Here is a 12,920-nt window from a genome sequence, read left to right as displayed (position 1 = left end):
CCAGTTTGGCCTCAGCATCTGAAGGGATGGAGTTGCTGTTAAATGGGGTGGGGTGGGGAAGACTGTGGAAGGAACAGGTGGAGAAGCAGATTAGAAATACAGTTGTGGATACAGTGAATGCGAAGTGATATTCCTTAGGACATGCTGCCCGGGGTTGGATGTGGGAGCCAGGCATCCTAAGGGAACCTGGGTGGGGATGTGTACTGTGGCATCCACAAGGAGAGGGTATTTCAAACCAAGAAAGTGGAAGAGATCACAAGTGAGGATAGACGGAGGTCCAAGGGCTGAGCAAGTGCGGGGAGAGGAGGAGGAAACCACAAGAGAGACCAAGAAAAAGGTAGGAGGCCAGGGATGTGGGTGGAGAGCCAGGGAGTACAGTAACCTGGAAGGTGCCAGGAAAGAGTGTCAGCAAGGAGGAAGCATCAGAGAAGAGGGCAGATGAGGTGAGGCCGGAGAAGGAGCCTATGCCTTTAGGTTAGGATCGCTGAGGTTACTGGTGACCTTGACAAGAGCGGTTTCTGAGGAGGGTGGTCGCTAAAGCCTGCCCTGAGTGGCCTCCAGAGGGAATGAGGAAAGGGGGTGGAAACAAATACATCAGGTAGTTCTGGAGGGACAGTAGAGGGTTGAGTTATTTGGGAGGGAGATTAAAGTGGGAAAATTCATTGTAAATGTATTATTTATTCAAAGCCAAAAATTAAATAAAGAATAAACAAGGGGGAGAACAACAGTGGGAAATAGATACTATGCCAGGCTTGGGGGTGGGGGCAAGAGCCAGGTTCCAGACACTAAATTTAGGTCAGCACAGGACCAGGACAAACCTGCACTCTGGGAACCTGACACTGTGGTCCGGGCGCTAGGCCCAAGGCCTGGCCCTGCTGGGTTGGCCTCAGGCGGCCACGACGAGTTGTGCCCGGCTGGGTGTGGGCTCCCACCTGTCCGGGCCTGTTTCCCACGGCTGCCTGGGCCAGGCTGTGGGTGGCTTAGAGAGGACTGCTGACGGGCTGGGCTAGGGGGGGGGCGACAGAGAGAGGGCGCCAGGGGACCGAGGAGGCCGCAGACCAAAGCCAGTGATTGAGTGGCCCAGAGCAGAGGTGCAGGGATCCAGTCGAGCAGTGCGGTCTGGCCCGCCCACAACTCTCATTCTTCTCTCCGCTTCCCGGCCCGGCCAGCCCTCAGCTTACGTCTCCGCCTGCCCGGCGTCAGCCCCGCCCTTCCTCTCCTAGTGGGTGCTCGGAGGCCCCTACTGGGTCTCCCCACTCCGAGCCGCGAACTGTCGGGTCCCTCGGCTTCTCCAGCACTGCTGGACTTAAGTGCGCTAAGGAAGCGCATGGCGGCGGTGGGGCCGCGGACTGGCCCCGGCTCCGGGGCCGAGGCGCTGGCACTGGCGGCAGAGCTGCAGGGCGAGGCCACATGCTCTATCTGCCTGGAGCTCTTCCGCGAGCCCGTATCCGTCGAGTGCGGTCACAGCTTCTGCCGCTCCTGTATCGCGCGCTGTTGGGAGCGCCCCGGCACAGGAACGACCACAGTGCCGCGCGCGCTGCCTTGTCCGCTGCCCTGCCCACAGTGTAGAGAGCCCGTGCGTCCCGGCCAGCTGCGGCCCAACAGGCAGCTGGCCTCAGTGGCCACGCTGCTGCGGCGCTTCAGCCTGCCTGCGGCCGCGCCAGGAGAACACCGGCCCCCGGAGGCGGCGGTGGCCGGGTGCGTACAGCATGGTGAACCGCTCAAGCTCTACTGCCAGGACGACGGACGCGCCATTTGCGTGGTGTGCGACCGCGCCCGCGAACACCGCGCGCACGCAGTGTTGCCGCTAGACGAGGCTGTGCAGGAAGCTAAGGTGAGGGCGGACCCCACCCATGCAGAGCCTCAGGACCCCAGTTCGGGTCCTGTCTTCCCGCGCAGACAGTGCAGACCTCTGGCAGGCAGGCAGGCAGGCAGGATACCCAGGTGAGACCCTGCCTCTTTCTTCCTGTTCCACTGGCTCTGGGACTGATTGCAGCACTCGCTGGGTCACCCACACACAACCAGTACCATCCTCCCACCCACCTCGAGCTTCCCTCTGGTCTCCCTACTGGATCGCCTAATTGATGCCCCCAGATTTCGCGATTTTCTTTCTGTCTGTCCCTGGCTTCTAGCGGTGTCTCCTTCACACCCCCACTTCCTCTGCCCCCATTCTCAGCCCCCGCCCTTTCCCTGGGCGTGGCTCTGTGCAATGTCCCCGCGTCCTGGAGTGGGACGACCTTCCAAAAAGGTTGGGGTAAGGCAGTGGGTGACTTCTGGGTTGAATAGAGCACCAAAAGCTGTCTTTGGTTGTGTCAAAGATATGGGTTTGAGGCACTTCTCTTTCCCACTTCCTTACTGGGGTGTGCACGGAGGCTTCAGGCACACAGCCCCCAGTTTTTCTTTACTCCTTAATCCGCTCCAGCACTCCCTCCCAGACGTCTTTCTGATGGTGATTAAGAGATCAGAGGACAAAACTAGGCAGGTTGGGCTGCCAAAGGGCCTGCATTTCAGCCAGGATTGTGCACAGATGGTTGGGGAAGTGAGACCTTGAGGTCTTTGGAGTCACCTTTCAATTGCCCCGTACCCCTATGTGCGTCTGTGCAGGCTGTCAGCTATCCCGATGTCCAGACAGGTCTTCAACCTTGCCTCCTCCTCTTCAATTAATAGGGCCTTGTCTTTCTCCTGGATGGCTCCGGGAAGGCACATGTAGGGTTTCCAGAGTCCTCTTCCCATAATGTCTCCCTTCTCACTCTCCTGCAGGAGCTCCTGGAGTCTAGGCTGAAGGTCTTGAGGAAGGATCTGGAAGACTATGAGGTGTTTCGTTCCACGGAAGAGAAGGAGAGCAAGGAGCTCCTGGTGAGCAGGGCACTTTCCAGGTGGGCCCTCTTTGGGTGACAACAGAGGACCCCACCATCCTGGCATTGTATGTGCAATCTTTAAAAAGAAGTGAAGAGTGAAAGTTGGAGGGGTGACAAATGTTAAAGGACAAAATCTGAGTAAAATTTGCAGTTCTTATTGGTTTTATTCAGTGATTCATGAACTGGGCAGTATCCCATCTAGCAGATAGAAAAAGAGCTCTGAAAAGCTATGCAAGCCAAGAGATTTTATAGGCAGTAGGGGGCAGGAACAAGGAAGTTATACTGGGCCAAAAAGCAGATGGATTATTGCAAGGTTACTTTCCCTGTTTGTCAGGTAGTTACCCAACTAATGCTGATCAGGTGACTCCTGATTGACTGGTTTAAGATTCTGTTTCTGGGAGAACTGAAACCGTAATTAAGTCTCTGTTTCCTGATGGGGGACTTAGCGTGAGTGACTCCATTTTGGGCCTTTTGTCTTTTTTTTTTTTTTTTCTAAATATGAAATTTACTGTCAAATTGGTTTCCATACAACACCCAATGCTCATGCCAACAGGTGCCCTCCTCAATGCCCATCACCCACTTTCCCCTCCCTGCTACCCCCCCATCAATCCTCAGTTTATTCTCAGTTTTTAAGTCTCTTATGGTTTGCCTCCCTTCCTCTCTAACTTTGTTTTCCCCCTTCTGCTCCCCCATGGTCTTCTGTTAAGTTTCTCAGGATCCACATATAAGTGAAACATATAGTATCTGTCTTTCTCTGTATGACTTATTTCACTTAGCATAACACTCTCCACTTCCATTCACATTGCTACCAAAGGCCACATTTCATTCTTTCTCATTGCCAAGTAGTATTCCATTGTATATATAAACCACATCTTCTTTATCCATTCATCAGTTGATGGACATTTAGGCTCTTTCCATAATTTGGCTATTGTTGAAAGTGCTGCTATAAACATTGGGGTACAAGTGCCCCTATGCATCAGCACTCCTGTATCCCGTGGGTAAATTCCTAGCAGTGCTATTGCTGGGTCATAGGGTAGATCTGTTTTTAATTTTTTGAGGAACCTCCACACTGTTTTCCAGAGTGGCTACACCAGTTTGCATTCCCACCAACAGGGCAAGACGGTTCCCGTTTCTCCACATCCTCTCCAGCATCTATAGTCTCCTGATTTGTTCATTTTAGCCACTCTGACTGGCGTGAGGTGGTATCTCAGTGTGGTTTTGATTTGTATTTCCCTGATGAGGAGCAATGTTGAGCATCTTTTCATGTGTCTGTTGGCCATCTGGATGTCTTCTTTAGAGAAGTGTCTATTCATGTTTTCTGCCCATTTCTTCACTGGATTATTTGTTTTTTGGGTGTGGAGTTTGGTGAGTTCTTTATAGATTTTGGATACTAGCCCTTTGTACAATATGTCATTTGCAAATATCTTTTCCCATTCCGTTGGCTGTCTTTTAGTTTTGTTGATTGTTTTCTTTACAGTGCAGAAACTTTTTATCTTCATGAGGTCCCAATAGTTCATTTTTGCTTTTAATTCCCTTGCCTTTTGGGATGTGTCAAGTAAGAAATTGCTGCGGCTGAGGTCAGAGAGGTTTTTTCCTGCTTTTCCCTCTAGGGTTTTGATGGTTTCCTGTCTCACATTCAGGTCCTTTTTCCATTTTGAGTTTATTTTTGTGAATAGTGTAGGAAAGTGGTCTAGTTTCATTCTTCTGCATGTTGCTGTCCAGTTCTCCCAGCACCATTTGTTAAAGAGACTGTCTTTTTTCCATTGGATATTCTTTCCTTCTTTGTCAAAGATTAGTTGACCATACTTTTGTGGGTCCAGTTCTGGAGGCTCTATTCTATTCCATTGGTCTATGTGTCTGTTTTTGTGCCAATACCATGCTGTCTTGATGATTACAGCTTTGTAGTAGAGGCTAAAGTCTGAGATTGTGATACCTCCCACTTTAGTCTTCTTCTTCAGTATTACTTTGGCTATGTGGGGTCTTTTGTGGTTCCATACAAATTTTAGGATGGTTTTTAACTCAAAATAAATGTGTTCGGGGGTGGGAGGGAGTGACCTCAGTTTAATTCTTGCAGTGGCTCTAGGAGGCACTAATTTATCCCTCCTACTTTTCAAATGAGGAAACTGCAGCCCAGGGTGGTTCTGAGGCAAGTATAAGTTGCCCTAGATTGATGGGAGAGCACATCTGTGACAGGGGACATGAGAGCATGTGTTGAAGCTGCTCTGCACTCAGAGGTGGGATATTTAAATTAGAGGCTGTGCTTGGTGGGTATGTGTAGTTGAGTCTCTGACCCCTGACCAGTGAGGGGAACGGAACTTTGTCCTGTGGGATGGCTCAGAGTCTCCTGTCCAAATGCCACATCTTGATGCCTGTGCCCCATTGCCTCTCCAACTTCTCTCCTGAGACAGAAGCAGATGGCAGCTGAGCGAGAGAAGGTGGGTGCAGAGTTCCAGGCTCTGCGGGCCTTCCTGGTGGAGCAGGAGGGCCGGCTCCTGGGCCGCCTGGAGGAGCTGTCACGGGAGGTGACACAGAAGCAAAATGAGAACATAGCTCAGCTTGAGGGTGAAATCACCCAGCTCTCCAAGCTCAGCAGCCAGATCCAGGAGACATCTCGAAAGCCTGACCTTGACTTTCTTCAGGTGAGTCTGGCTTGGCCAGAGGTATGGATCATTTATCCTAAGGCTTCATAAACAGTGAGAACAGAGTTAGATCCTGTGAGTTTAGTAGAATCACATACTCAAGCAGAAGGGGACTGGAGAAAACTGCCCTGATTCTTCTGGGGTTAAAGGTCTAAAAAGTTGTGATAAAAATTTCTTGACCTCGAGTCACAATAAAGATCTTACTGGCTTTACTCAACGACGTGAATTGAGCAACATCCAATCTAGCAGACAGAAAGGAGTTCCAAAGAGCTATATGCAAGGCTTATGTCATATTCCAGGATGTAAACCTTATGCCAAAAGTCTCATAAAATAATACTTTACTACTCCGGATGTACTTTGACATTTTCTATTCTATTTCCTTTTAAAATAAATAGTCACACTCTCTCCCTCCTTCCCCTGCTCATTCTCTCAATATTTATTAATATTACTAATATTATTAATAAACTTTAAAAAGGGGGGGGGTTGGGTGGCTCACTTGGTTAAGCTTCAGACTCTTGATTTCAGCTCAGGTCATGATCCCATGGTTGGTGGGATCAAGTCCCGTATGGATCTGCAGTGACAGCAAAGAGCCTGCTTGGGATTCTCTCTCCCTCACTCTCTGCCCTTCCCCCACTTGCTCATGGGCTCTCTCAAAATAAATAAATAGTCACAATCCACAAATTGGTCAAGAATAGGCATTTGAAAGGTGCTGGTATGAGTAACCAGTCATTGCATAAGAGCTGTGACTTATCTGGGGTGGTGTAGAGAGGGTAGGCAACACTGGATCCCAGCACAAAGCTCCAGTGATGATTCTGTAATGAAGAGAGCATTTGCAAAGCTGTGGGCAGAGAGTTGATAAAACACCCAGAAACCAGCCACAGCAGGAAGCCATTGACACCTGGGCCCATAAAGGTGGTAGGGAGTGGTAGTACACCTTATTGCTTATTCCTCTGGGGGTACCTAGATCCCTGGGTGCCTTGGTTGGCCAAGGCTCTGACTCTTGATCTCAGATCAGGTCTTGATCTCAAGGTTGTGAGTTCAAGCCCCACCTTGGGCTATAAACTGCTTGTGGAGCCTACTAAAAAAATAAAAATATAAAAAGTTGCATATTCCTCTGGAAGCAGCACAAGGGGTCAGTTTTATTTTCTCAAAAGTAACTGGAGGTTACCTGGTGCTGATTTGGCTTTCTTTTATCTTTCTTTCCAGGAATTCAAAAACACACTAAGCAGGTGAGTGGACCTAAGATTTCCTTAGGTCTTTCCAAGCTGGCTCTTCTTCTTTTCCACTGAGCTCTCTCTCTTCATCCCCTCATCCCTGACCTCACACTCCCAATTCCCACATTGCCTTACCTATGTACCTTCTAAGGCAAATGTCCACCTGCCTGGCTGTGGATATTCTGCTGCAAGATCAGCCTCTCTTTTTCTACCTCTCCCCACCAAGAGGACCTTACCATCCTAATTGTCACAGCCTGGTGGGAGTGGGACAGTGTTTGTGGGCCTTCCTCAGGCTCTTTGTCCTGCAGATGCAGCAATGTGCCTGGTCCCAAGCCAACCACAGTCTCTTCTGAGATGAAGAATAAAGTCTGGAATGTTTCCCTCAAGACCTTTGTCTTAAAGGGGCTGCTCAAGAAGTTCAAAGGTAGGGCCTGTTCTTGGGGTTGGGCCATGCAGTGCTGGTGGCCATGGTGTGTTTCTGGTAGTTTGGGGGCCCAGGAATGTGTCTTTCCAGAAGGTTTGTTAGAAAATAGGAGCTAGGGTGTGTCAAGGACAGATTGGTGCAGGGAGATGGTGGTGGCAAATCCATTCAGCAGCCCCTGCTCCCAGAGCACAAAGATTCCCCCAGAGACAGGCAGGGTAGAGGGCTACTGGGGCAAGAAGAAGGATGAGGAGGGAGAGCTCAGCTCAGACTAGCTCAGGCAAAAGAGAGGGAAGTGGAAGAGGTAGAGCTAGGATACTGCCCCTTCTTGACCCCTCACACTTGACCCAGTGTCTACACATCAACTCTCAGCCTTCGGGGTATCTGGCTGTAAATGTCAGAGGAGGTGATATTCACCATCATTGCCAGATAGACAATCTTCTGAGTCATTTACGAATATCCTGCTTTGTTTCTCCTCCTCAGAGGATCTTCGGGGAGAGCTAGAGAAAGAGGAGAAAGGTAAGATGGTTCTTGTGATAGTGATTTCCCATTATTTGGCCATGTAGAGAATCCACTGCCTCCCCATGATTGTTTCTCTGGGCTTTGTGAATGGCTGGTTCCTTCTACCTGCCTGCCTCTGCCCTCCCCTCATCCTTGCCTCCCAGTTCTGGCTCCCTCAGGCCTCAGTGGGACCTGTAGGCCTATAAATTGCGGACCAGTCACCTGGATGAGCCTCTCTCCCCATTCCCCCTTCCAGACAAACAGAGACCTCTCCTGGGGACAGGGCTTGTGTGCAGGGGTCAGGCAAAGCAGGAAGAGATTGAAGACAGGAAGGGAGGAGGTTCTTACTACTGCAGAGCTCTGGGGTGAGTGGGATCCAACTCTGCAGGAGGGCAGAGGGGGGCACATATTCATGATGCTAATGATTGATCAAGCTATGTCAGAATTTACCATGGAAGGATCTAAACCAAGTCAGATCATGACCCTCCTCTGCACAGAACCCTAGGACAGCCCCTCTCATTCAATAATGTCCTCTCTATGGCCTTCAAGGCTTCATAGGCTCTGAAATCACTGCACACTCTCCCTCTAGCTTACTCTGTGCAGCCACAACAAGTGCTCTTTGCTGCTTCTGAAATGCACTAAGCACACCCCCACCTCAGAGCATTTGCACTGCACTGGCTGGCCTCAGCCTTGAATATACTTCCTCTAGACAGCTACATGCCTGGCTTCCTCACCTCCTTTATGTCTTTGCTCAAATGCATACCTAGGCCTTTTCACCTTCCCTGGCCACTCTAATTGAAATTACAGCCTTCTCTTCTGACTCCTCTTATTGTCCATGTTCACCATTTATTGTCTCTTCTTTCCTTCCCCCCAGAAAGGAAGCTACAGGAGGGCAGGGATACTGAACCGTGGGATTCCCAGGGCCTAGAATAGTCCTAGAACATAGTACTTATGACAAGTGTGCATATTTTAAGTTTTTATTATGAAAAAATTTAAATATATACAAAAGTAGAGAGAAGATCATAATGAATATTATGTTCTCATCATAGACCTTCAGCTGATATTTTTCATAAACGCCCCTACCCGCTTCTTCCCACTGGATTATTTGGAAGCAAATCATGGATAAGTTATTTCCATAAATATCAGTATGTTATCTCTAAAGATAGACTTAAAAAAACCCCACAAAGCCATAATCACAATTAGAAAAAGTAATGCTTCTTTCCAATACCTAGTGTTTGAAATTCTCCAGTTGTCTTTTAAATTGTATTTGTCGATCTGTTCTAATTGTGATCCAAAGTAGGTTCACACATTCCTTTTGTTTGGCTTCCACTTGTACATGTTTTGGGGGGATGGTGGAGGAGAAGTAACTGACGGGAGCTGGGGAGAGGGCTTGCATGGGACATCTCTCCCTGTCTCTGCCTTCAGTGGAGCTGACCTTGGACCCCGACACTGCCAACCCCCGCCTCATCCTCTCTCTGGATCTTAAGAGCGTGCGCCTTGGACAGCGGGCGCAGGACTTGCCCTGCCACCCACGCCGCTTTGACACCAACACGCGAGTCTTGGCGTCCTGTGGTTTCTCCTCCGGGCGGCACCACTGGGAGGTGGAAGTGGGCTCCAAGGACGGCTGGGCCTTTGGCGTGGCGCGAGAGAGCGTGCGCCGCAAGGGCCTCACGCCCTTCACCCCTGAGGAGGGCGTCTGGGCACTGCAGCTCAACAGCGGGAAGTACTGGGCAGTGACTAGCCCTGAACGGACGCCCCTCAGCTGTGGCCACCTGTCCCGTGTGCGGGTGGCCCTGGATCTAGAGGTGGGGGCCGTGTCCTTCTACGCCGTGGAGGACATGCGCCACCTCTACACCTTCCGCGTCAACTTCCACGAGCGAGTGTTCCCCCTTTTCTCTGTCTGCTCCACCGGCACCTACTTGCGAATCTGGCCTTGAAAGTCTTTGGCCTCCCAGAGAGGGTGAATCAGTCGAGGGTGAATACCTCCTCATCCCAGCTGCCCATGGGAAGCAATGCTGCCCTCTGTCGGAGCCTCCTGGTTACTGTGGGCCTGCCTTCCAGATTGGCTCTGGGCTGCCTTGGAGGGGCTCCTGCAGACCACAACATTGGAGACAGAAAACGGGTGATTGTGGAAAAGGGTTCCGTGGTCAACTGAGTAGAAGAGAAGATGCCTTGGACCCTTGGCGCCTGTCCTCTGCCTGTTGTCGACATGTGGATTCAGCTAGCCTGAGCTGTGAGGACTTGGAGGTGGGTGAGGACAGGAGCCCAGCTATTGACAGAGGTGTTTCCCATCACTGGGACTTTCTACCTGGACTTAGCAGGGCCTCTGGGTCTGGAGCAATAGCAAGTACAGTGCTGTCCTCAGGTGCAAGGGGGCAGGTTCAGGCCCAGCCAGCCAAGTTCATGACCACTTCTGCTTTGCCTTCTTGTCAGCTTCTAGCTCTGCCTTCAGACGCCTGGATCCACCACTCAGGGAGGAGCATTGTACTCCCAGGTCAGAGAAGAGCTTGGGACAGAACTGAAAGGAGATTCTTGACCTGTACATGAGAGGAAAGCCCAGGACAATGGCATTTATCATGGCTACCTTCCAATACCCCTTAATGATGATACAGAGTGATATGTACATCCTCTGCCACAGTGACAGCCATGTGTTCTCACACATGCCTAAACCCCTTTCAAACGCCAAAGTATAGTCTCCCTTGAGTAAGGAGACCAAAGGCTATGGGATTTTGAAACACAAAACAACACTTATAATTTTACAGATGCAACTAATATCAGCATGGGAATGCACAGAGCACAAACATGCCCCTGATATACCCTTCCTGGAACTTGTCAAATGTGTGCCAACAGCAGAGGACCCTGGTGCCAAGGTCTGCTCAGTCTGTGCCCTGGTGGGGTGTTATTCCCTTGGCTAATTGTTCCCGAGCTTCTGTTTGGGTGGGCTTCTGGGAGGGGGTTTTGGGCAGTTTCCTGTTTAGTGCTACCCAGGGAAGGGGGATGAGGAGATGGAAATACAAACTCTGAGCTCATTTCTAGGGTGGCTTAGCTCATTCTTGACTCCTCCAGTCTGAGTGCAAGAGCACAAGTAGTAGCGAAGGTTTCTGCTAGACTGGGTGATCAGGTGTGTTTAAATGTGTGAGGAATGTGTGCATGTATGTTTATATCTCAGATTGAGGGGGCAGGGGTTTGTGTGGATTTTGGAGAGCAGTTTTATCAGCTCATGTGTAGGTTTAGGTATTGCAAACAGACCTAGGTCAATTTGGTAATACCCTATTTTTCATTTGTTGTTAAATATTAGCCACTCCACATTTAGGTGAGGGTCATGGTTTTCCTCCCCCACTACCTAGCTAACTGGCTAGATGAATCTGTTTAGACAGATATGTTGGCATGTAGGGACAGTGACAATTGAATAACCTGGTCTGCAAGTGTCATGGGTTTCTGTGCTCTGTCCCTGAGATGCTCCAAGCACACTTTGAATACAGGGGTCTTACAGGGGAGGCATGACACTGTTCTAGAGGCAGACACAGTGGACATAGCACCAGGAAATCTGAATCCAATGTCCTATGGGCCTGGGTCAGGATCATATAAGTGTCCAGCCTACAGTATAATTGTATCATTCCAGAGGGTGAATCCTATGTTGTGTTCATATATGGAGAAGTTCTAGAACACTGCAGCCAATCCATGTATTTGAATACTAGTCATTTCCACAAGGACCCCCCCCCCTTTAACACTCACTTGCTAATTAAATCGCCTAATGTTATCGTCAAGCCCTGATATTATCTGGGTTTATATGGCTTTTGGACTGAGTATCACAGTTACCTTTAAGGTCACATAACAACTGTGCTGAAGTATTGCAACACATATTACAGGTCACAGAAGGTGGGTGGCTGGTGGAGGTGCCTGTAGGGCCAGGTCTGGGGACTGTACGAGTGGCTGTCTGTGTGTATATTTTCAGCTTTTGTGTTTGTGAATGTGATTGTGTGTCTATCGAAGTATGTGTTTGCAGAGTTAATAACTACATAGACATCTATATATCTGAAGAAATATAACAACAGTTACAGTAACAATCACACATTGAGATGTTCTCTTTTGGTCAACAAGGCAATGCAGTGACTTTGGATGTCACAATGCTGATGTGAGGGTATGTGTTATTGTATGCAATTTTCTCTCCCATCCTTTGGGATCCTAAGATCTGTTAGGTGTTCAGGTCTCTGAAAGCAATGACTGGCTTACCTTGGGTCCTTCTGACCCCACCCATTAGTCCCAGATGCTTGTGAATTGCATGAGCTAGTTCCCTGACAACAGACCCTTAAATGGTTCCTCAGCATACAGACTTGAGGGTGCCCATGGATCTAAGTCACCTGGCCTTGCAGGGACCATAAAGCAGATTGGGCCACCAGGGAAAGGTCCATCACTTACAGCAGTCACTTTCTTTTTTTTTAATTTAAAATTTTACTTTGAGTTGGTTAACATAAAGTGTTATATTAGTTTCAGGTGTACAATATAGTTAATTCAACACCATACATCACCCTGTACTCATCATGACAGATGTATTATTTAATCCCCATCACCTATTTAACCCATCCTCCCCTCCCCTCTCCTCTGATCACCATGAGTTCATTCTCTATAGTTAAGAGTCTGTTTCTTGATCTTATTTTTTTCCTTTTGCTCACTTGATTTGTTTCTTAAATTCCACACACGAGTGAAATCATATGGTATTTGCCTTTCTCTGACTTATTTCACTTAACATTATACTCTCTAGCTCCATCCATGTGCTTGCAAATGGCAAAATTTCATTCCTTTCTATGGCTGAATAACATTCCATTGTATATATATACCACTTCTTCTTTACCCATTCATCAATGATGGACACTTGGGCTGCTTCCATATCTTGTACAGCCGCAACTTCCTGACCGTTGCAGGGCTAGGGCTCCTGTCTCTCACCTGGGCTCTCACCCTGCTCTCTATCCCCTGGGCTTTTAGGGACTCTTACAGAACCAGCACCTCCAGAGTTGAGGTGGGCCCCAAAGGTTGCCTTTTCCTTTATTTTTTTTAACTATTTGAAAGTTTTTATTTTTTTATTTTTTATTTTATTTTTTTTAATATGAAATTTATTGTCAAATTGGTTTCTATAGAACACCCAGTGCTCATCCCAACAGGTGCCCTCCTCAATACCCATCACCCACCTTCATCAACCCTCAGTTTGTTTTCAGTTTTTAACAGTCTCTTATGTTTTGGCTCCCTCCCTCTCTAACCTCTTTTTTTTTTTTTTTTCTTCCCCTCCCCC

General features: G+C 48.9%; 1 protein-coding gene across 4 annotated transcripts; it reads left to right on the top strand.

Annotated features, from left to right (window-relative positions):
- The first annotated feature begins 1,096 nt into the window (after positions 1 to 1,096).
- Positions 1,097 to 12,162, top strand: TRIM7 (tripartite motif containing 7). Of its 4 annotated transcripts, none has more exons than XR_007461524.1 (8): positions 1,097 to 1,834; positions 2,761 to 2,856; positions 5,267 to 5,497; positions 6,704 to 6,726; positions 7,020 to 7,135; positions 7,616 to 7,651; positions 9,059 to 9,880; positions 10,067 to 12,162. XR_007461524.1 is itself a non-coding variant. In XM_049648361.1 (8 exons), the coding sequence occupies exons 1-8, from the start codon at positions 1,328 to 1,330 to the stop codon at positions 9,117 to 9,119; spliced, it is 1,179 nt and encodes a 392-aa protein (XP_049504318.1). In that variant the 5' UTR covers positions 1,097 to 1,327; the 3' UTR covers positions 9,120 to 9,208. The 4 variants fall into 4 exon arrangements, 3 of the variants coding, with proteins under 3 accessions (XP_049504318.1, XP_049504317.1, XP_049504319.1); XM_049648361.1 differs by lacking the exon at positions 10,067 to 12,162 and adding an exon at positions 7,890 to 7,998 and having other exon boundaries at positions 9,059 to 9,208; XM_049648360.1 differs by having other exon boundaries at positions 9,059 to 12,162.
- The last annotated feature ends 758 nt before the right edge of the window (positions 12,163 to 12,920 follow it).

Source organism: Panthera uncia (assembly GCF_023721935.1).
Source record: "Panthera uncia isolate 11264 chromosome A1 unlocalized genomic scaffold, Puncia_PCG_1.0 HiC_scaffold_17, whole genome shotgun sequence".
NCBI classification, from domain to species: Eukaryota; Metazoa; Chordata; class Mammalia; order Carnivora; family Felidae; genus Panthera; species Panthera uncia.
The sequence above is the reverse complement of the archived record's forward strand: the minus strand, read 5'-3'. Positions and strand labels throughout refer to the sequence as shown.